The sequence below is a fragment of the Peromyscus leucopus genome, chromosome 1, assembly GCF_004664715.2.
Source record: "Peromyscus leucopus breed LL Stock chromosome 1, UCI_PerLeu_2.1, whole genome shotgun sequence".
Taxonomy (NCBI): Eukaryota; Metazoa; Chordata; class Mammalia; order Rodentia; family Cricetidae; genus Peromyscus; species Peromyscus leucopus.
In genome coordinates, this window is record NC_051063.1 from 30,342,073 (window position 1) to 30,363,290 (window position 21,218).

The 21,218-nt window shown below is 50.5% G+C and overlaps 1 protein-coding gene across 1 annotated transcript in view; it reads right to left on the minus strand.

Moving 5' to 3' along the window:
• The window catches only part of Vwa2 (von Willebrand factor A domain containing 2), a 39,475-nt gene extending 18,601 nt beyond the window's left edge, over positions 1-20,874 (minus strand). The window contains exons 1-5 of the mRNA XM_028875154.2: positions 20,751-20,874; positions 14,148-14,209; positions 9,824-9,898; positions 7,633-7,766; positions 1,362-1,471 (exon numbers count right to left, since the gene is read on the minus strand). Coding sequence (XP_028730987.1) covers positions 1,362-1,471; positions 7,633-7,766; positions 9,824-9,898; positions 14,148-14,199 — 371 coding nt within the window. The 5' untranslated portion in view covers positions 14,200-14,209; positions 20,751-20,874. The remainder of the gene's footprint in view (positions 1-1,361; positions 1,472-7,632; positions 7,767-9,823; positions 9,899-14,147; positions 14,210-20,750) is intronic.
• Positions 20,875-21,218: the final 344 nt, after the last annotated feature.

Here is a 21,218-nt window from a genome sequence, read left to right on the forward strand (position 1 = left end):
TATGCACACACATACATACATAATGCACACAAAATATGTCTGTATACCGATATGAACGAGCAACATTACATATGAGTTGATTTATAATCTAAGTCATGACCCAGCCATATGCATACATTCCTGCACTGTGTATGCAGATGAGCACAGGCATGCATATATTCCTGCACTGTGTATGCAGATGAGCACAGGCATGCATATATTCCTGCACTGTGTATGCAGATGAGCACAGGCATGCATACATTCCTGCACTGTGTAAGCAGATGAGCACAGGCATGCATACATTCCTACACTGTGTATGCAGATGAGCACAGGCATGCATACATTCCTGCACTGTGTAAGCAGATGAGCACAGGCATGCACACATTCCTGCACTGTGTAAGCAGATGAGCACAGGCATGGATACATTCCTGCACTGTGTATGCAGATGAGCACAGGCATGCATACATTCCTGCACTGTGTAAGCAGATGAGCACAGGCATGCACACATTCCTGCACTGTGTAAGCAGATGAGCACAGGCATGCATACATTCCTGCACTGTGTAAGCAGATGAGCACAGGCATGCACACATTCCTGCACTGTGTAAGCAGATGAGCACAGGCATGGATACATTCCTGCACTGTGTATGCAGATGAGCACAGGCATGCATACATTCCTGCACTGTGTAAGCAGATGAGCACAGGCATGCACACATTCCTGCACTAGGAGCACATGCATACATTTATGATTGTGTATGAAGATGAGCACATGAACAGCTCTCCACCATCTTAAAGCACCCTCAGGAACAGAAGGAAACTTACTTTTCAGGGTGTAAAAAGTGAGGTTTGGAGACATGTTGTGAACGTCCAAAGCTGTGAGGTCTCCAGGGACAGCTGAGGCTGGTACCACTGTTCTCCCCTAACCTTACATGCTTTACCCCAACAGGACCTTCATTAACTCTCTCTTCTAGGTAACCAACAACTGCATATAACAGTAGCAATTTTTTAACTAGTGTTTTATATTTCCACCTGGATGATATCAAGTAATAAGGGGCAGACTTGAGAATTACCCAGCATGCACAGCTGGGGCAGGAAGTGAGTAGAACTAAACCCTTCAAGACAACAGTTCTAAGTCCAGCTAGCTTCACCAGGTATGGTGGCACACGGCTTTAATTCCAACACTCAGGAAGCAGAGGCAGGAGGATCTCTGTGGGTTCAGGGAGAGTTCTGGGCCAGCCTAGACTACCCAATGAGACCCTGTTTCAAAAAGAGGGAGGGGGGGAGAGAGAGAGACAGAGACAGAGACAGAGAGACAGAGACAGAGAGAGAGGAAGAAGCAAGCAGCGAGCGTTAGTGTCGTCATGGTACTATCCCATAATACTTACTTGAAAGCTATCCTCTTGATGTTTGCCTTCACTTCCTGTCTGGTGGAAAAGGAGTCCAAGGGGAATTCCAGATGAGGAGTGGAACCAAACTGCAAGGCTCCCACTCGGACCTGTAGGAGGAGACAGGGCCAGAGGCCCCAGGGATTTCGGACCATTCCAGAGAAGACAGACTCATGTGTTTCCTGGGCACTCCACAAATCCTGTGTGGGATCTCTGGACAGCCTCCCTGTCCATGGTTCTACAGACCAGCTGGACAATCTGGAAGGGCATGGTCAGACAGACACATCTGTGTCCTGCTATGGCAGTTAATCATCTGCTACCCATCTCGAAGCTATTCCGGCCGAGCTGCCAGCTGCTTTAGGCAAGGCTCTGCTTGCATCTGCCAAATGCTTCCTGGCTTGGGTGCTGCTGTGTGCAAATTCGTGCATTATCTCATTTGATCCACGGGGGCCCAGTTAATGCCTATGTGACTGAAGACAACAGTAACATATACAGATGACACTGTGCAAGGCTTACTTGGACCAGCAAGGAAAGGCAGCCTGGGCCATTGGACTTCCGGTATGTGGACTTCTCTAAAGCCCTGTCATACCCCTTGCCTCCTCAGGAGTAGACACAGACTGGCGCAAAATGCTTTCAAATCCAGCCAAAGTTTCCACAGAGGCCACTGCCTAACCTAACCACAGCCACCAACCCTCTGATGACCTGCTCCTGCCAAGTCTCTAGACCAGAGAGTCAATCGGCTCCTAAAACAGGGACACACGATAGTGGAGCAGTGAGGGAGTGAGAGAGCTGGAGAACGAAGAGTCTGCTTCCTAACTGAGGCCATGGGAGAAAACCGGACACGTGCCTCACAGGACTGAAGCTGGGGAGCTGAACATCTGGAGTCATGAACACTGCAACATGTGTTTCCTCTTCAGGGCCCAACCAGCTCCTAATCCTCAGCTCACCAAACCCCAGAGGTGCCACATTCTCAGTCACTAGTCTCTGAACTAAGGTCAACTATGGCAAAGATTTCAAATGGGCAAAGACACTTCTTGAGTCCCCAGTGCAGTCCCTCGGCAGGCCCAGTACTTGGGAGACAATGAATTAATGCCCTGGGCTCACCTAGCTGGCCTCCCACAGCCAGGAAGCTGTTGGCAGCTAAAAACAGAAGGACATTAAGTCTTGGGTGGTCATGCGAGGGGATGGCACAGGGAGTCAGTGGAACAACCTGAGAAGTCTAGCTACAGGAAGCCTGCTGCAGTTTCCTGGAACATAACAAGAAATCAAAAAAAACATCTCAAGCTGGTGGAGAAGACTGTCTGCTCAGCACATGACACCTCGGCAGCTGGAAAGACACCCCACCCACCACCACACAAGGAGAAGTGCAAATGCATGCAAGCTGCAAGGCTGTATCTTACCCAGGAACATTCTAGAAGAACTCTTGGGAGAAGACCTTTGTTTGCTAGGAACTAAAATCCAGTCTTGAATCTTGTCTGATAAATCCCAATGCTTGGAACAAACTTCTGGGTAAAACACACTTTCACACAGTCAGAGGTAAAGACAAACCAGAAAGGACTTCATGGCTCATGGAGGCAAGGGTTAGTTTCCTCCATGTGCAAAAGAACAACAGTTCAGCAGCAAACTGGCCCAAGACATGAACAAAGATCAGAGAAGGGAAAAACAAATGGTTCTTTCATGGTAGGACATTTGGCCTTAGGAAAACAATACTGTTTTCCTATCAGCTCAGTAAAAAAAAAAAAAAAAAAAAACAAAGCAGCAAGGACAACAAAAACCAGATGCGGTGTCTGCAAAGGGAACGGTTCTCAGCCGCTGTGGGTAGCAATGTAAACTGGTACCAGATCTATGGAGGGCAACACCAACAGCTAAGAATGCATGTGGCTGCTGGAGATTATCTTAGAGATAGTCTTCCACTCAAGTGAATGAGGCATTTACGAGATCACAGTGTATTTGTGACAACAGTCCACCAATAGGGCTGGCTAATTAGTCCTGGTAAATCATCCTCATGATGGGCTAATTACCTGTAATACCTATACATCCACATAGAGAGAGATGAGGTTGCTCAGATAATAGCTATAAAAAGACAAGAGACAGAGAGCAATGTGTAGACTACGCTAACTTTTCTGGAAAAGGAGAAAATGAAATCACGTCTTCATGGTGCCCATGCCTGCACAGAGTGGGTCTGCAAGGCTGCTCAGAACAGGTTGGAGGATCTAGGGGTCCAACAGGTAGTGGGGTCCGGTGATCAGAGCAGGTGGTGTGGTCTGTGAGTGGGGAGTGTGTGGGTGCAGATTTTCTTCCACCGTCCTCCTTTTTACTGAACCATGGGAAGGAGTTATTTGGTCGAAGGGGTGGGAGGAATTCTCTGGAGACCGGCAGCTGGGGCCACTTGCTTGGATTAAGCAGGAAGAACTCAGCTTCAAATCAAAGCACACAGGAAACAGCCCCAGTCGGTTGCTCAGGCATTTCATTTAATTGGTGGTTTGGGAACACAATGACTGCCTTTTATCTTCAGTTTACTGTACACAGAAGCAAACCACCCAGGTCTCTGTCCGCACCCCAGTCACAGGGCCATTAAAGCAGGAAGTGAGTGTCTGAGTTTGTGTTAAGAGGAAGACTTCAAACACTTCAACTCTACCTAAACAACAGGCCATCCACAAAGCTACTTCCTAAAACGAAAGGACTCAAAATGAGCAGCAAATCAGATACCACAAACAGAAAAGACAGAAACCCTGAAGCCACACAAGCACCGCCCAGCAAAGCCTTTCCGCAGAGTGCCTTCTCTGGCTCACCCAGGCAGACACCATTTTCTGTTCCTCAAGGCTTTTGTGTGTGTGCTTGTGTCTCTGCATCTGAGAGAGCATGAAGAGGCCAGAGGCCAACCTTGGGTGGTATCTCTCCGTGTTTTGAAATGGGGTCTCTAACTGGGACCCGGGGACTAGTCAGGGTAGAGTGGCTACACACTTGTCACCTCCTCGGTACTGGGTGACAAATGTGTGGCACCATGTGTGCTTGTTATGTGGGTGTGGGGAATACTCCAGTCCTCACACTTATGGAGCAAGCCCTTCTTCTACCTGTTCTGCTGTCTGAGCTCCCTCCCCAGCCCCTGCTTCTCAGTCTTTCTTAGGTTAAACCCACTTTGATCTCCCCAAGCATCCATGATGGAGCCATTCTGCCTCTTTCACAGAGCAGCAGTGGGAGGGTGGCGGCAGGTAGGGGGCTATACGGAAGCTCCCAGGTTCCTCACTACCCTGGCTCTGTTACAAGCCCTGCCTGCCCTAGGATTCCATACTACATTTCTACACTATGGTTTGAACCCGAAGTACGTATCTCAGGTTCCTGTTTCGAGCACTCTGTCCTCAGTGTGTTATTTTGAAGGTTCTGGCAGGTGGGAGTGGGTCATACAGGCAGGCAGGCCTGGTTTCGGCGGCTTTTTCTTCTCCCTGGTCTGTACCATGTGCCAGAGATGCCGCCACCTCCATAGCCCAGCTTCGCCACCATGATGGGCTAAAGTCTCCCCAAATCCATGGGCACAATAAACCTTTTCCTTCCTTTTGGTCATCGAGACACAAAAATAATCAACGTACACAGAGATGCTTCAATCCTGAGCTGTAGAGATCTGCCCCTGGCAGCGTCGTCAGCCAAGGTCTGTTGACCTGTTTTTCTTTCTGTGTTCCGCCCCAATCCACGCCGCCATCCCCTCCGCTACCACAGACTGCCACACTGCCGGCTGTCAACTGGCTGTGGTGGCAGGAGATGGCATTTTGTGTCATTACACCATTCTAACCCAGAGGCTGCCCACAGGGACAGACAGATGGACAATCTGGGCAAATCCTGGGCTAAGAGTCAAGCACCCCAGTTCTTCTACATGTAACCCTGTCCGAGCTTGTTCTGTGACTCCCCCAGCCATCATTTAATGTCTCTGAGCCTATTGCCTCTTCTGCAGAGCATAGGATAAAGAATGTACATATCAAGCCAGCTGGTGGCGGTGCACACCTTTAATCCCAGCACTTGGGAGGCAGAGGCAGGCTGATCTCTGAGTCTGAGGCCAGCCTGGTCCAAGGAGCAAGTTCCAGAATAGCCAGGGCTACACAGAGAAGAAACCCTGTCTTGAAAAACCAAAGGGGAAAAAAAAGAAAAAGGAAGGAATGTACAGGTCAGGACCAGTGAGCTGGCTCAGTGGATGAAGGTACTTGTTGTGGAGTCTGTGACCTGAGTGTGATCCTCAGGAACCACAAGGCAGAAGAAGAAAATTAACTCCAGTAGCTGCCTTCTGACCCCACATGTGTGAGTACACACACCTACATACAATAAATGTAAAAAAAATAAATAAATAAAGAATATGCATGTCATATTTCTCTTCTCTCCCAACTTGCCACCCATTCAGGACACATTAGGCTAATGCAAGGTCACTGGCCTTCTGCCGCTTCCTCCAGGAGTAACTGGTGGGGGGATCATTTTTAAAGTAGGGCCTTGTCTGGAGGAAGGTGGAAACCCAGCAGGTCTCTGATACCACACTCAGAACCTCTGGGCTGCTCCTGTCATGACTGTGTGAATGACATCTCTAGTGTCAGAGACCGGCCTGACTGCCTGCACGTGCAAATGACACCCCTCTCCAGACAACCTGGCCCCCATTACAAGCCTTGCTTGTTCCCAAATCCTTTACAGGATTAAGCCAGGAATGTTGTCTTGAAAACCACTTCCTTTCTCCCCCTGTGCCTAGTCTTTAATTCAAATAATTATGGGCTTTCCAAACTAACCTACCCTTCTTTTTACTTTATTTTTGGGTGGGTTTACATAGTAGAAAATTCAGAAAGTGTATATATTAGCTCCAGTCTATCTTTCTGAACTTGAACCCTACATCATTTGTAATTAAGGATGAACAGGAAACTTGTCAGTTCTTACCTGTCCCCTACCAATGCATGTTCAGATTGCCTGAAATCTTTTGTTTGTTTGTTTGTTTGTTTGTTTGAAACAGGGTTTCTCTGTGTAGCTTTGGAGCCTTTCCTGGATCTCACTCTGTAGACCAGGCTGGCCTCTGAACTCACAGAGGTCTGCCTGTCTCTGCCTCCCAAGTGCTGGGATTAAGGGCATGCGCCACCACTGCCTGGCGCCTGAATTCTTTTATGGTGACAAGTAACACTGTAATCAATAACTGCATGGGTGGGAGTACTCAGGACTATCAGATCGGAGGGCCCAAGCCGCTGTCACAGTGTGGGAGAAGTTGGTGTGCCCCCATGGAAGTGGAAGTGTTGGACATTCCTATGCTTCTGGAGCCTGGGGGTTCATTTATGAAAGGTTTGCCCATGGAGCACATCACCAAGCCACCAGTACTTCTGTTCAGCCGCGGAGTGCAAACAGATACAGTGTTGGAGATCTGCTGCTAAGTCAGGGAAGCTGGGCGGAACCCCACCCCCCACCCCTCCCCGACCTCGCACACACCGAGGGCTGTCTGTGTCTCTCAGAGGGTTGTGTTCATTATTCATTGTGCTGTTGGGTTGTTCAAAACTGTTCCTTTTAGAAGCAAGAGTCACAGTGACCCCACTATGTATTTGTGGCACTGGAAGCCAGGAAGGACTCGGCATGAAGGTGCTCTCTGGACTTGATCAGACAGGAGCAGATCTTTCCAAGTGACAAGAGAGGACAAGGCTGTGCCTCACACTAAGATCCAGTCTGCTCAGTGTGTATTCCCTCTTCTGAGGAGCCAGGGATGAAATTTTAATTGTTGAGAGGGAAGACTTCATTGCCTTAAATCCAGCTCAACAACAGACCACCCACAGAGCATCCACAAAGATGTACACTGCTTTAAACTCCAGTCTCTCTATAGTTGGAAGCTGGATCCATGTTCTTCCCTCTCCAGCCCCGAACCTGCACGAGGCCCTCTTCTCCAGTGCTGAGACTGGACAGGGGATTATCATGTGGCTGAGGTCATTTGGTGCCCTCCTAGGAGCTCTGCCTGATCCACAAGGATCTAAGAGGTGCACTCTCGCAACCTCTCCCCGACCTGCGGAGGAACCAGCTGGAAGGACAATACAGAAGACCTTTGCTGTGTGCTGCAAAGAAGCTAGTCAATCAAAGCAAGCAAAGCCGAGGAAGAAGGGCTCACTCAACTGCCTTGGCTGATCCCCAAGTTGCCAGCATCAATCCCGCCGCGTTGCCATTTGCCCCTTAGTCCTCCACATCCCACAGACAATTGATTCTTTCTTCTGCTTCCAGCTGAGTTTCTGTCCCTAGAAACCAAAGACACTGGACAACATGCGTTTGCACTCACCCTCCCAGGGCTGATGTCCAGAGCGTCACAGACAGTGATGGCAAAGTGCTTGGATCTCTCGAAGCCGCCTTTCCCAACGCTGTGAGAGCCATCGAACAGAAACAGGATGTCAACCGCCGCTGAGCACCACATCACTGGAGGCAGGAGCAGAGGGAGGAAATTATACTAGATGCTTCCATGTTATAAAGAAAGACAGGTAAGGGCCTGCCTGCTTGTGGGCACTTCTTCAGCTGTATGACAGGAGTCCTGTGAAGAGGGTCTTCTGGGTGATCACGGGCCCAGCCTCCAGAGTCATGATGTGAGGCTGAGTGACCCAAGAGTTCAAATAACTGAAGTGACCACGCCTTTCTTCTACTTCAGCACGGCTTAAGTTACCTTAGTCAGGGTTTTCACTGCTGCAACAAAACACCAGAACCAAAAGCAGCATGGGGATGAAAGGGCCCTTTGACTTATACTGCCATATCACGGTTTATCACGGAAGGCCGTCAGGGCAGGAACGCAAACAGGGCAGGAAGCTGGAGACAGGAGCTGATGCAGAGGCCATGAAGGGCTTGCTCAGCCTGCTTTCTTATAGAACCCAGGACCACCAGCCCAAGGGTGGCACCACCTCCAGAGGACTGGGCAGGCCCTCTCAAATGACTAATTATGAAAATGCCCTACAGGCTTGCCTCTACCCCATCTTATGGAGGCATCTTCTCAGCTGAGCCCCTCCTCTACCCAGATGACTATAGCTTGTGTTGAGCTGACATAAAACGAGCCAGCACAAGATGTATCTGACGTGTTCACGTATCTAATCCTCGCAGCTCCCCGACTATTTTATTTCTTTGAGAAATTCCTATTTCTTGAGACTTCCTATACCATACACTTCACCACTTAAGGCACATAGTTAGCATTTTTAGTACATGCACTGATGGCTCCTACCAGCCATCCCCACACTGGATGGAGGAAATTCTTCTACCACCTAGCGGGGCAGTCTGTACTTTTAGCTGTCATCTAGATCTCAACTCTACTCCTAAAGAGTTCTTTTGTGTGTGTGTGTGTGTGTGTGTGTGTGTGTGTGTGTGTGTGTGATATGCATATGTGTGTATGTGTGCGTGCATGCAGGTGTGCACACCTGTGCATGTCTGCAGTACAGAGCTGACAACCTGTATGTCCTTCCATTGCATTCTGTTTTGCTTGTTGACAGGTGTCTCTCACTGAATTTGGAGCTCATGGGTTGACCGGCGAGCCTGTCATCACTACCCAGTGCTGGGATCACAGCGCCCTGCCACACCCAGCTTCCTATGTGGGTACTGAGGATCCAAATGAGCACTTTACCCACTGAGCCACCCCCTCAGCCTGAGATTTGTGTTTTCACTCCCACTGGACAGATGAGGGAAGCAGTAACTTCCCAGTAACAAAGTACCAGGAAGTAGTGGAGCTGGAATGAAATCCTAAGTTCCTCCCCCAACTAGGAGGTGGGAGGGAGGAGGAGTCAGGCAGGGCCTCAGGGAAAGCAATTGCTTGGCTTCAGCAGGTAGGAGAAATGTGGCAGGAAATATGGGTGGCTTGGTAGATAGCAGTCAGGTGACAGAAAACCCTGGGACAAGAAAACCAGCTACAAAGGGAGCCGCTGTGACCGCTCAGAGGTAAAGTCACTTAGCACCTGGCTTGCTGACTAAAGTCGGTCCTGGGACCCACATGGTAGAAAGAGAACCAGTCCCTCCAAGCGTCCTCTGGGCGCCACATGCACGTCACACCAGTGCATTCATGCACATAAGTGTGCACACACAAAATAAATAAATAAATGAAATGAAAATTTAACTTAAAATTCAAGAGGTTGCTTTTGTTGTTGCTGCTTCTAATCATTACTATTTTAACCATGGAGAGCAGCTCAGCAGGAGTTATAAAAAAAAGTCTGGGGGGTAGGCTGGGGGGAAGGGGAGGGGGGCAGGAAGGGAGAGAACAAGGGGAATCTGTGGCTATTATGTAGAACTGAATAGTATTGTAAAACCAAAAAAATTATATATATATATATATACATACATACATATATATATATGTATATATATAAAGTCTGAATGGGGGGAATGACTGGCCACCCCGTTAGAGGAAGCCGGGATGACAGTGCAAACTCTCAGGAGGGGCATGGCTGGGTCCGCCGCACAGGTCTGAACAGCCATGTCTGGAGGAGTAGGTAAACTGAACTTACATTTGCTGGCCACTGCGATCTTCCCAATGGTCTCCCTGCTCACATGGACTTCCTGAAGAGAGATGGATGGGGACACTGGGAGAGAAAAAAGCAGAAGCAGTCATGACAGGGAAGGATGGGAGATATCGTTGTCTCTACATCATGTGACCTAAACGAACAAAGCAGAGGGTAGATGTGGAGAAGTCCAACCGTCCTCTCTCAAAAATCACCAGAGAGCTGTGGCTGTGGCTTACAGGGCTGGGGTGTGAATGCGGGAAATGACTGGCCACCCCACTAGAGGAAGCCGGATGACAGTGAAAACTCTCAGGAGGTATCGGGATAGCACATGCTATATATTTATATATATTTAGCACTCATTCCTACCCCAAGCCCCAAGCATTGTGGAATTGTGGATACTTGGATAGCATTTAAAAACCTCTCCACTTTTATGAAGTAACTTTGCTATTTATATTTGAGTAGCTTGTAGGAGAAAGTTTTATCATTGTTTGTTCTTAACACCAGATGGCTACGGAACGACAATGATCCTGAGGATTTCTGTCCATGATCATAACTGTGTCCCCTCTGGATACAGCTCTTGGCTCAGGATCCAGGCACCTTCTTGCAAGGTTCTCAATCTGTCACTGGGTAAAAAAAGATATCGCTGCCATAAAGCTTAAAATTCATGGAAGAGACAAATCCACAGAAGAGAACCAGGGCAAACGTTCAAAAGGGGTACCCGAATGCTTATACGTGCAAACTTACATGGCTACATTTGGATTTTAAATATAATTGAGACAGGATTCAGTTGGGAATTTTCCCCACAATGGTGATACTGTAAATCAATACAAAGCTTTCTAGAAAACACCTGGGCCACGTGAACGAGGCATCATGAAAATGCTTCCATCCTTTGACCCTGTGGTATTGTAACTGAAAATAAATCAGGGGAAAACAGTCGTCCTGAAAGGAAACATGGAGTAAGGTCCTCTCCTTCAGTGTTCTTTGTGCTAGAGAAGGGCCAAAGAGATTACTATCAGACAGAAATAGTGAAAAACGTTGATATGTTTACAATACAGTTAATATGACCAAGAGCTGAAATGTTTGAGGGTAGCATGTTCACTGATAAGTTTTTTGTGCTTTTTCATACTCAGTGGAATTATAACAGATTAAGAGCAGTTAGAGATGAGATAATTTATAAAGACTCTGGGGCTGATGGTATAGTCAAGTGGTAGAAGACTTGTGTGCCAGCCACAAGGCTGTGGGGTCAATTTCTGGCACCCCAAATTTAAAGAAAACTAAGAAATGAACTCTGGAGGTGGGGATAACACACCAAGAGGTCCTGGGACTGCTTTAGGATGACTTAACCGGAAAACAGTGAGGAGGACACCCAGGGAATGCTTCTGAAACACCAGCTCCCTCTGCAGATTCAAAGCTTGGGTATCTAGTTGTAGAAGTGTGTGTGGAGCTGCTGGACCAGTGGCAGCATAGAGGGAAGGGGCCAGGGAGGCAGAGCCTGGAGCAAGGGAACACAAAGGGTAACCTTGACAATGAGGAGCTGCTGGGACAGGCTGAGGGGGAGCCGGTGGGAAAGAGGCGTCCCATGGTACAGCAGCCTGGAGCCACAGGGTTTGCAGCTGCCAGGAAACGGATCACAGACAGACACTCAAACAGCGCAGTGGGCTTGGGAACGCCGCCGCCGCCGCCAGCACGGGTGTCACTGGTCAGCCTGTTCACGCGGCACCGGCCAGGCTGGGTCCCTCTGCCTTCCCGGCTGCTCTCTATACAAAGGCTCCGTGAACACCGCTCTGTCTCCATCGTCCCTTCCTCTACGTTTCAGCAAACAGTCACTGCCTCCCATCACCAAGCACTGAGGTCCATAGTCCCAGGCTATGGGGTACCGGGTCTAGGACAGGCTTTCTGCTGCACTGCACTGGAGACCATCAAGGGCTGTCAACTCATGCAGACTGCCGAAGCTTATCCCATAATCCCCTGGGACCTCAGCTCCCTGGAAATTGCCGAGCATAGGAACGTGCCCGTCTTCCATGCTCAGAGCTCTGCCCTCCACCTGAACTCCAGACACTAAAGTTCCCTGAAATAAGTCTGAGTTATTGACAAGGAGCCCAGTAGCCAAAGACTCTTCACAACCACATAACAAACACAGAAGTACTCACACTTTTAAAGACTTTGCAGGAACCCCAAACCCACCTCCCCGAGACAGGAACTGGTGAGATCTATGACCAGTGCCCACCTGTTAAGCACATTACTGTGCCCCTCTGCATCATGAGATAAAGAGTCAGAGCAAGTACCAGGATTTGGGTGAGCCTGTCTTCAGTCTGAGTGGCACTCTGGGTGCCTTTTGCAAACCACTTTGTGATGCTACAGAATAGGAATAGGGTGATTTACTATAGCTGCTTCTAATCAAGTCAGCAGCCTCTTCTAAAGACCTCCTGCTAAGGTCCCAGAACTTTACTCTCCTGGTGGGTGGGTGGTGCTAATACACACACAATCCTGAGAGCCACGGATGAAATCACTCGCTCACTCACTCATGGAGTCCAGGCTTGGACAGAGAGCTCTTCCCCAGTCCTGTCTCCTGAGAGGACCCACAGTGGTGGAGCCAGCTCAGGAGTCAGGAGGCCTGGGTGTCAGTCAGTTCCAGCCATACCACCTATATCTGGGTCCCCTTGGTCAGTGACATGGCCTCTTCCATGGATGCTGGACAGATCAAGCATGTGAACAGGTGGGACAGGGTCTCAGGAGGGAAGCACCATCACAAGACAGCAGAACTCAGGCTGGGGAAGCCGACCAGAAACCTTATTTAGGCCTTGCTCCTCAAGAAGGCTCAGTATACACTAGCCCCTAGGCCATGAAGACAAGAGAGAGAGTATGCCTCTCTGGCTTGGAGATGGGGCGGAGTGGGTCGGGCAGCCTGTGTCTTTAGCCTTGTTCGTGGGAGACAGAAAGGAGGTGACTGAAGTCGACTCCGTAGACAGCAACTGTCTGCTCTCTGAAATGCAGGCTCGGGAGGATCACGGTCTTAGAGGCTTCAGTCCCACACCTCAGCTTTGCAGAAGAGCACCCAGGTTGGCCTTGCATAACTGAACCGTCAGTGCACTTGTTCCGGGATGATTGTCTGCAGACACATGGGGTTCTCCCCATTATCTCAGTTCATCCCTCAGAGAGGCTGGAACTCAGGGGCAACTCGGGAGGCTAAGGAAGCGGACTCTGGTCTGTCAGTCTACTTCTGGAGCTATCCAGCGACGAGGATGCCATCAGCTACAGAGTCCTTCCCCGTGGAAGTCATGCGCTGTCAAAGTCACAGAAGCAAACTCTGTGTCGGGTGCTACAGGGCACAGGCTCTGGGTGAACTGACACAATCTGGGGGCCCAGAGGAGCTGTGCTGGGTAAGAGAGGGATAGAAGCCGGGCAGTGGTGGCGCACGCCTTTAATCCCAGCACTCGGGAGACAGAGCCAGGCGGATCTCTGTGAGTTCGAGGCCAGCCTGGGCTACCAAGTGAGTTCCAGGAAAGGCGCAAAGCTACACAGAGAAACCCTGTCTCGAAAAACCAAAAAAAAAAAAAAAAAAAAAGAGAGGGATAGAAGTTTACCCGGGTGACCGACAGGATGGGGTGGAGACGTGATCTGGGCAGAGTGGCCACCAGGAATCAGAACCTCTGTGAAGAGGAGAAAGTAAGGATGCAGAAGGAGGAGACTTGCCACAGAGGACTCACAAAGCAGAAAGTCACTTAGCAGCTCTTGGTGGGGCCAGATGTGATCGGATTTGTACACTGAAAAGGCTGCTGTTGGAGGACGGCATGGAGGGGCAGGTGGACCCGAGCAGATCATCAGGAGGCAACTGTAGAAGTCCAAGCTGAAGACTATGGGGTCTAGGCTAGGGAGGCTGCCACACGGTGGAGACGCAGATTTGAGAGACTATAAAAGCTAAAATCAGGGCGGGGAGGCGGCTCTGAGGGTGAGGCGCTTGCTGTCCAGGCACAAGCACCTGAGATCGGATCCCCAGCCCCCACATGCAAGCTGCAGCAGTGTGTGTGTCTGTAACTCCGGCCCTGGTGGTGGACACAGGACAACCCCAGGGGCTCACTGGGCAGCCCGCCCAGCTGAAAGGGTGAGCTGTGGGTTCAGCGGAAGACCTGGCCTCAGTAGCTGAAGTGGAGAGTGACAGGAAGACACCAGGCATCGGACTCTGGCTTGGGCATTTGCTCACACAGGCAAGCATACCCCTTCTCCTCTCCGTACACACAAGAATCTTTTCCAAAAATGAAGTTAAAGTCCGTGGGATTAGAAACAAACCAAACCCTCAAAATTTACAGCCCACCATAAAACACCTTACCCGTAGAGAAGAGGAGTATGCAGACAGCTGGCGGAGACAGAAATGGAGGCATGTTGTCAGACCTAAAGGGCCAGGAACAGAAAGCAGATATCAGCCCTGAGTTCTGTGACCGGCTCCAGGATGTCTCAATGGATGTACCCAGGAATGGGCACTAGAGGCCTCAGCGTGATCACCACAGCCTGGAGAAGGCAAGTGTCCCCAAACCATGGAGGCTTTCCCCAAACACTCTAACCTTAAACAGCCGTCTGACGTGTTTCCAGATATCATTCCTGCCTCAAATCCAGTCAAGGTCTCCACAGCTTTGGGGAGAGATTTTCTGTCTACAGAGTCCCCATTCTCTGCCCTGCAGGGTCCCAACAGGCCATGTGATCCCTTTTAAAGCGATTCCCTCCTCCACTTCTCCAAAAGCAAGCAAGGCAGTGGCTGGAATTGAACACCCTCATTTTCTGAATTCTCTAGCAAGTCAGGAAACCTCTCTCCAGCTACTGAGATTGTGTGCAGAGAGAAAAGCTGCATGTCTGTATTTCTCTTCTGTTGCTGTGACAAAACACCATGACCAAGAGAAACCTGGGGAAGAAAGGGTTCATTTGGCTCTCATCATGAAGGGAAGCCAGTAGGAATCTAGAGGCAGGAACTGACACAGAGACCAAGCTGCTTCCTGGCTTGCTCAGCTTCCTTTTTATATAATACAAGAAGGACCACCTGCCTAGGGATGGCACCGCCCACAGTGGGCTAGAGCCTCCTACGTCAACCATTCATCAAGAAAGTGCCCCCCTGTACTTGCCCACAGGCCAATCTGATGGAGACATGTTCTCAGTTGAGGATCCCTGGCCCCAGATGACTCTAGCTGTCAAACAAACAAACAAACAAACAAACCCCCTGCACACTCAGTGTTACCAGAACAGAGGCATCAGGAGAGTCCCAGGTACTGTCAAGGGAGAAAGGCAGCTGGGGAGACTGCTGGCCATGAGAGGGGCTCACATGATTCCAGATCCTGGGTCTGCCAGCAAGACAGGTGCGGGACTTTCTCTCAGCATGTATTTCCTTTTATGCCCTACACTGGATGTGGGACAGGTCCCATTGCCAGTGGGGGAATGAGGCAGGTGGAGGAGGTAGTGGGATAGAGGCAGTGTGGGACTCAGGAGAAACTTCCCAACGCTGTCCTATTCCTTAGCTTCAACGTGGTTTTCTGGGTTTGCAGCGTCTGACCCCAAGCACGCACAGAAGCCAGGATGTAAATGATGTTTCCGGAAACACATTCCCAGCTTGCTGGGATGTTATGGGAGGTTCCTGCTCACTGGGACACCAGGAAACATGGGGCCCTCATTCTACAGCATAGGACTAACGTAAGCAACTTCACTGTGCCCTATGAATGTGCCTCTGCTTGCCCAGCTGGGCGTTCTCGGTATCCTACCTTTCTGCTCATTAAGACAAAATTTATGTTGGCACTCTGCAAATGGGAACTGCATGGAAAACAGTTCCCCACAAATGGTGGTCACATGGCATCTCTCGCCTGTCCCCTCTTACCACACAGCCCACACAGAAACTGTCCTGTGATCTGATTGTCTTGATTGCCAGGTGCCACTGAGGATGGTGTCTTGGTCTCTGGAGAAGCCCTGACACTGTAAGGCCTGGTACATAGAAGGGAAGTCACATGCTTGCGTCAGTACCTTCAGGCCATCTGCAGGGGGCTGGAGGGAACCTTTCAGGGTGTCTCTGTGTTCATATGCTCACTGAACTTTCTTAGACTAAGATAAAAGGAAGGATTGCTGTTGCCAAACTGGTGAGCTGTCCTCCGGCATTCTGCAAAGTCCCATCAGCACCCAGACTCTTCCCACCCAATTGTCACAAATATCCGGCTTATTCTCATCTCATTACGTATCAAAATATTCTTACAGTAGTAGCTAACAGTCAAACCACTGCTCCATGTCAAGAAAAAAGTTAATGGGATCTATCTGTATTGCCCTGGCTGCCCTTGAATGTGTGCCTTGGCCTCCTGAGTAGCTGTGACTGCAGGTGTACACCATGTACAGCTTAGAGATGTTTTTAGTAAGGATGAACTCTGCAGTAAAAATCAACAACTACTATTACCCAGGAAATCATCACAGGCTGCCATCAGGCTCCCCATATCTGGGTCTTCTCTCCTAGCCCTCCTAGGCAGCCAGTGAGGGTCTATCATCCCCATTACAGATGCCGCATTACAGTGCTGGCCAGGGAATTGGAGTCCATTCTAGCTCAACCCACCACCTTCGGGATTCTGGGGAAGACTCTAGGAGAACGCTGAGCAAGGAAGAGCTACTGGGCAGCAGGCCAACAGGGCACTGGGGCAGATATCTGGGGTCCAGAAAAAAGCTATGAGCTACGGGGTGGAACAGAGGAAGAGAATCCTAATTACACCCTTGACACCCTGAATCGATTCCCTTGGCAGTTTGTACCAGCTGGTACCTGCCTTCAATTCAATAGTACTGGAGCACACGGTGAGATTTCCAGGGCCATGTGCATTCCTGTTGACGATCTGCAAGCCAGAGGCAGGAGCTGACCCTGTGTGCGGATCCGCCTTGCCCAGCCCTTTCCATTACGGAACGCCTTGCTCGCTGCCTCCTCCTGTTCCATTACCCGTGCTCACCACACGTGTTGTTCCGGCTTCCAGGCAGCTCCCAGATGGACTCAGAGGCTGCACCCCATCGTCCCATCTGATTGCTACACCTTTGCAGCACCTGCACCAGGCGAGTGAGGCCTGTTGCTCAATCATTCCATCGTACACACACTAAGAATTGCATTTCTCAGACACCGCAAGGAACAAAAGCCAAAGCAAGGCTGCTTTTTAAAGACCATTACCGAGGGCAGCTTTGCAGGGCAGTGCCCATCTTTCCTCATCATCAGATATGAAGAGTGCAGGAAAAGGAAAACCGCTTCCACCTCGTTAGAAAATAAAACTTCTTCCACAAATATCAGAGTGTTCCTTGTAAGCCTTCCCCAATCTGCAGGAAGGAAACCTGAGTTCTTTCTAACAGCCAGTGCCCGAACAGGGAGACTGAAATCAGAGGACGGCTCCAGGGTGCCCAGGAAGTCCTTGCTGTTTTTCACTCTAACAATCATCTTCCTTGTCTTTCACATAAAATATCTTTCTCAGGCCCAGAGACCCAAGACAAGAGGACAGCTTTTTTTCCTAGTATGATATGCTAGAGAGAGTTCCTCCTGCCCTCCCCCTCCCCCCTCTCCCTGTCTGTCTATCCCCTCTGTCTGTCTGTTTTAGACAGGGTATTGCTATGTTCTTAAGCTGTGCAGGAACTGCTAAACTCAAACAATCCTCCTGCTTCAGCCTCCTGGGTAGCTGGGTCCACAAACATGCATCACCATTCCCAGGTAGGGAAAACATCCTAAGGCTTCCTAGGAAAGGCCGTGCCCTCCTTAAAGAGGGCCAACAAACCTTCAGTCTCACAGGCAGCAATCAGCAGGTCAGGATGAACAATGGGTGTCACCAGGGAGTCCCTGGAAGACTGGGACAGAGGCTCCCATTCTCTCCACATCTGCTAAGGCGTTTGTAGATCAGACAGCCCGAGGCTCACCTGGCTGTTCTACATCATTCAGGACTCATGCTCTGTAGGGCTGTAAACCCAGGGGAACGTGGAGGTGGGGAACAACACACAGGCTATTATGTCTGGAGACTGGATTCCAGTCCAGCTCTGCTTCCAGCCGCTAGGGCTTGGCAAGCACCAACCCCATCTCAGCGCTTACATCTGTAGAATGGTTAAGATCTTGCTGTTATAACAGTGAGACAACATGAGAAAAACCTTGCTGAGAAGAAGTTCATTTTCTACCTGATGTTAAGAGATCCTGACACTCACCTCACCAATTTCACTCAACAATATTCAGTCCTCTAGGGTTCACGTGAGCACATCCATCTCCACAGAAACAGCCTGGAGAAGGTAGGACCTAATGTCACAGAACTAGCAAACTGCATACCTGGGGTCCAGCCCAGGATCTCCCGGCCATGTCAGGACAGGTGCAATATCTAGGTGGGGTCCAACAAGCATTAATAGGCCCACAAGAGACCTGAGCATGAGCCGTTCTGGTAAATTCGTTCACTTCCACCTCTCAGCTCTCTTCTCTCTATAACAGAGGTGACACTATCCACTTCTTCGCCCGAGAAGGTTGGCAGGATGCCACAGAACCCGGTTCAAAGGCCCCCTCAGGCGAAGGCTGCCCTCCCTAATTACAGATTAGAGGAGTCCCGGTAAATAGCAGCAGTTACTAACACAGGCGAGCAGACCGACAGCAGCAACTGTAACTTTTTTGGGGTGTGTGTACAGCTGGAGGAGGAAAAGGCAAACTGAAGCAGAGACTTCAGTGTATTCAGCTGTTCTAGGAGCAGGGTCCCAGGTTTCAAACAGCAAAGTGCAGACATGGCGACCCCTCCTGCATGGTGGCTGTGTGCGGATGACACAATGGGCATTCTAGAACAGTCTTACTGGGGAAAATGTCTTTAACTGGCAGTTCTGTCACAGTCCTGTTGCAGAACACTGGCTTTCACACACGCCCTCTTCATCAATAGCTGTGATTTCCTACAACACAGCTTCAAGATCCAGCCTGTCGTGCTCACCATAGGAGGGTCAAGGGGTCAGCACACCTTCACCTGGCTCTCAGCCTGTCCCTCCTGCAGCTTCCTGCCTGCTGTGTGTAATTCTACTCCAGAGATGAGTGACTCCATCTACTCTGCTACCAGGAAGTTGCCAGGGCAAGACTTGGTTCTGTGAGCGAGTCGGATAGACTCCTTGGTCTGCCTGGACTCTGGAGGAAGCAGGCTTTGGTATGCTGCTGTTGCACTATCTGGGATGGGTCGACTTTTGTCCCTATCTCCCCAGGAAAAGCTCATACAGCACCTCCAGATTACAGTGTTTTTGTTTTTGTGTTTTTAATTTCCATGGTGCATAGTGCACAAGTTTGCAGCCCACTGCTCCGAAGCCTTCATTCTATTGTCGTCACTCCCACTAACACGAAGACAGGAAACGTCCTTTGTCCAAAGGGAATCATTAAGCACCTGCCCTGGCCCAGGACGATGAAAATGTTTGTAACTGTGGGGACACACGCGGTAAGGGTGCAGTTAACAAAGGCATTTTCTTTTTAACCAGGCACCCAGCCCCGGCGTCATCACTGCCCGCCAGCGATGGCCTGCTCATGAAGTTCCTTAAAAAGCCAGGAGTGGAGACCTCCGTGTGCAGTAGAGACAGAAGAAGCCCATCTGAAAGGCTGTCCACTGTACGATTCAACCACATGACGTCTGGGAAAGGATAAATGACGAAGATAGCTAAAAACATCAGTAATTGCCATGGGTCTTGGGGAGGGAGGGATGATTAGGCAAAGCGTGGACAGTTTAGGCAATAGTGAACATTTGTCCAAATATCTAGAATGTGCTACAGCGAGTCCTGAACTAGGGAGTTTGGAGGCTCCCGCTGTGGTGGGGGATGGTAGTAACAGGGCGGGCTGGGGGGGACGCAGGAAGTATATGCAAAGTCTTTGTACCTCTGCTCGGTTTGCCGTAAACTTAAAACTATACGTCACGTTTTTCCATCCGTCCAACCATAGAAACATGGACCAATGGCTGGCTTGTTTCACAGCCTGCTGAAGGCAGGGGTGGGGTGGAGCAGCTTGGCCTTAAGCTCTGGCTGGTAGACCCAAACCAGAGTTGATGAGAAATACTTCCTTGATGGATTTTCAGGCACTCTGGGATAATGAGGAATCCCTCTGTGTCCCTGGGATTTGCCTGAGAATCAAGTCTGGGAAATTCTACAATCCCAGAAGGTGGCTTTCAGCTAATGTCTACAAAGGAAGAGCAGGGCCTGAGGAGCTGGGTGACAAGTGGCAAGAGTTGAGTCTGGCTGCCCCACCTCCTGGCTGTTGCCAACAGCAGACTCCCCTTTGACTTGTCATATTTTTCTCTCAATAAGGACATTTCTGAGCAAAACAGACCTTGAGGTTTTGGGACTGAATCTATAAGCATCCAGAGGGTCTCAGGTTTATTTAACCAAGAGAGCTTATAGTAGAGGTCATACCACTGATAGTTACTCACTCTCCAGAGCGGGGTCCCCCTGAGAAGTCTAGGCTGAAGTAGACAACGCTGTAAGCAAAGGCAGCGAGTGCCGTCGTCCCTTTTCTTCTCTCTAGTGCCCAGATTTTTAAACTTCAGGTTTTCCATGTGCCGAAACCCTCCCACTTTGTCTCAGCAGGCCACCAAGGGCCCGGTCCAGGGCAGGCTGGAGAAGGGGCAGGGCTGAGCCAGCCCTTTGCTGCGGGGAGCTGGAAAGTGGAAAAGTCCCCCGCATGTGCATTCCGTGAAAAGCCTAGCGCCCCCCCCCCCCCTCTCTCTGAGAGCAGCGAACCTCCCTCGAGTTCTTCTGCAGCGACTTCTTTGGGAGGACAAGGTTGCCTGGTTTGGAAAAGCGTGAGGAAATTCTGTAGCGTGTGCTTACAGTGGGGCACACATTCCCAAAGCTTTTATTCAAAACTACAGCTCGTTCCACGGCCGCCAGGGAAGGGGTCCCCGCGACCGCTCCAGGCAACTCGGGTTTTTCCACCCACAGCCCCCGAGCCAGCACCCCTTACCTGGTGCGGCGCCGGTATGCTCTCCAGGATGGCGACCTTCCCGGCAGGCCACTCAGGTGCGCGCAGACAAAGCGAACAAAGCCGGCGGCGCTCGGCTCGGCGCTGCAGGTAGGGGCTCCACTCGCAGGGGTGCGCCCCGTCCGCCCCACCCCGCCCCGCCCCGTCCCGCCTGTTCGGAGGCGTGGGGCTCCCATCCGCAGAGCGCACAGCTGCTGTGCTGGCGGCGCAGGCTGGGGTCGGGCCAGGGGGGCGCTGCGGCTCGCAGCTACGTGGGACACCTGGGTCTTGCCCTGCTGAGGCGGGCGCCCGTGGGCATCCCGGGCATTCGGCGGAGATGTAACCACTGCTCTCTGGGAACCGCGCCCGCCTCGCTGTTCGCCCTACCCAGCGACCCGCAACCACAGCACCGTAAACACATCCCTACGACCATGGTCACAGCGCGCGCTGGCTACTCTGCAGGCTTTATTG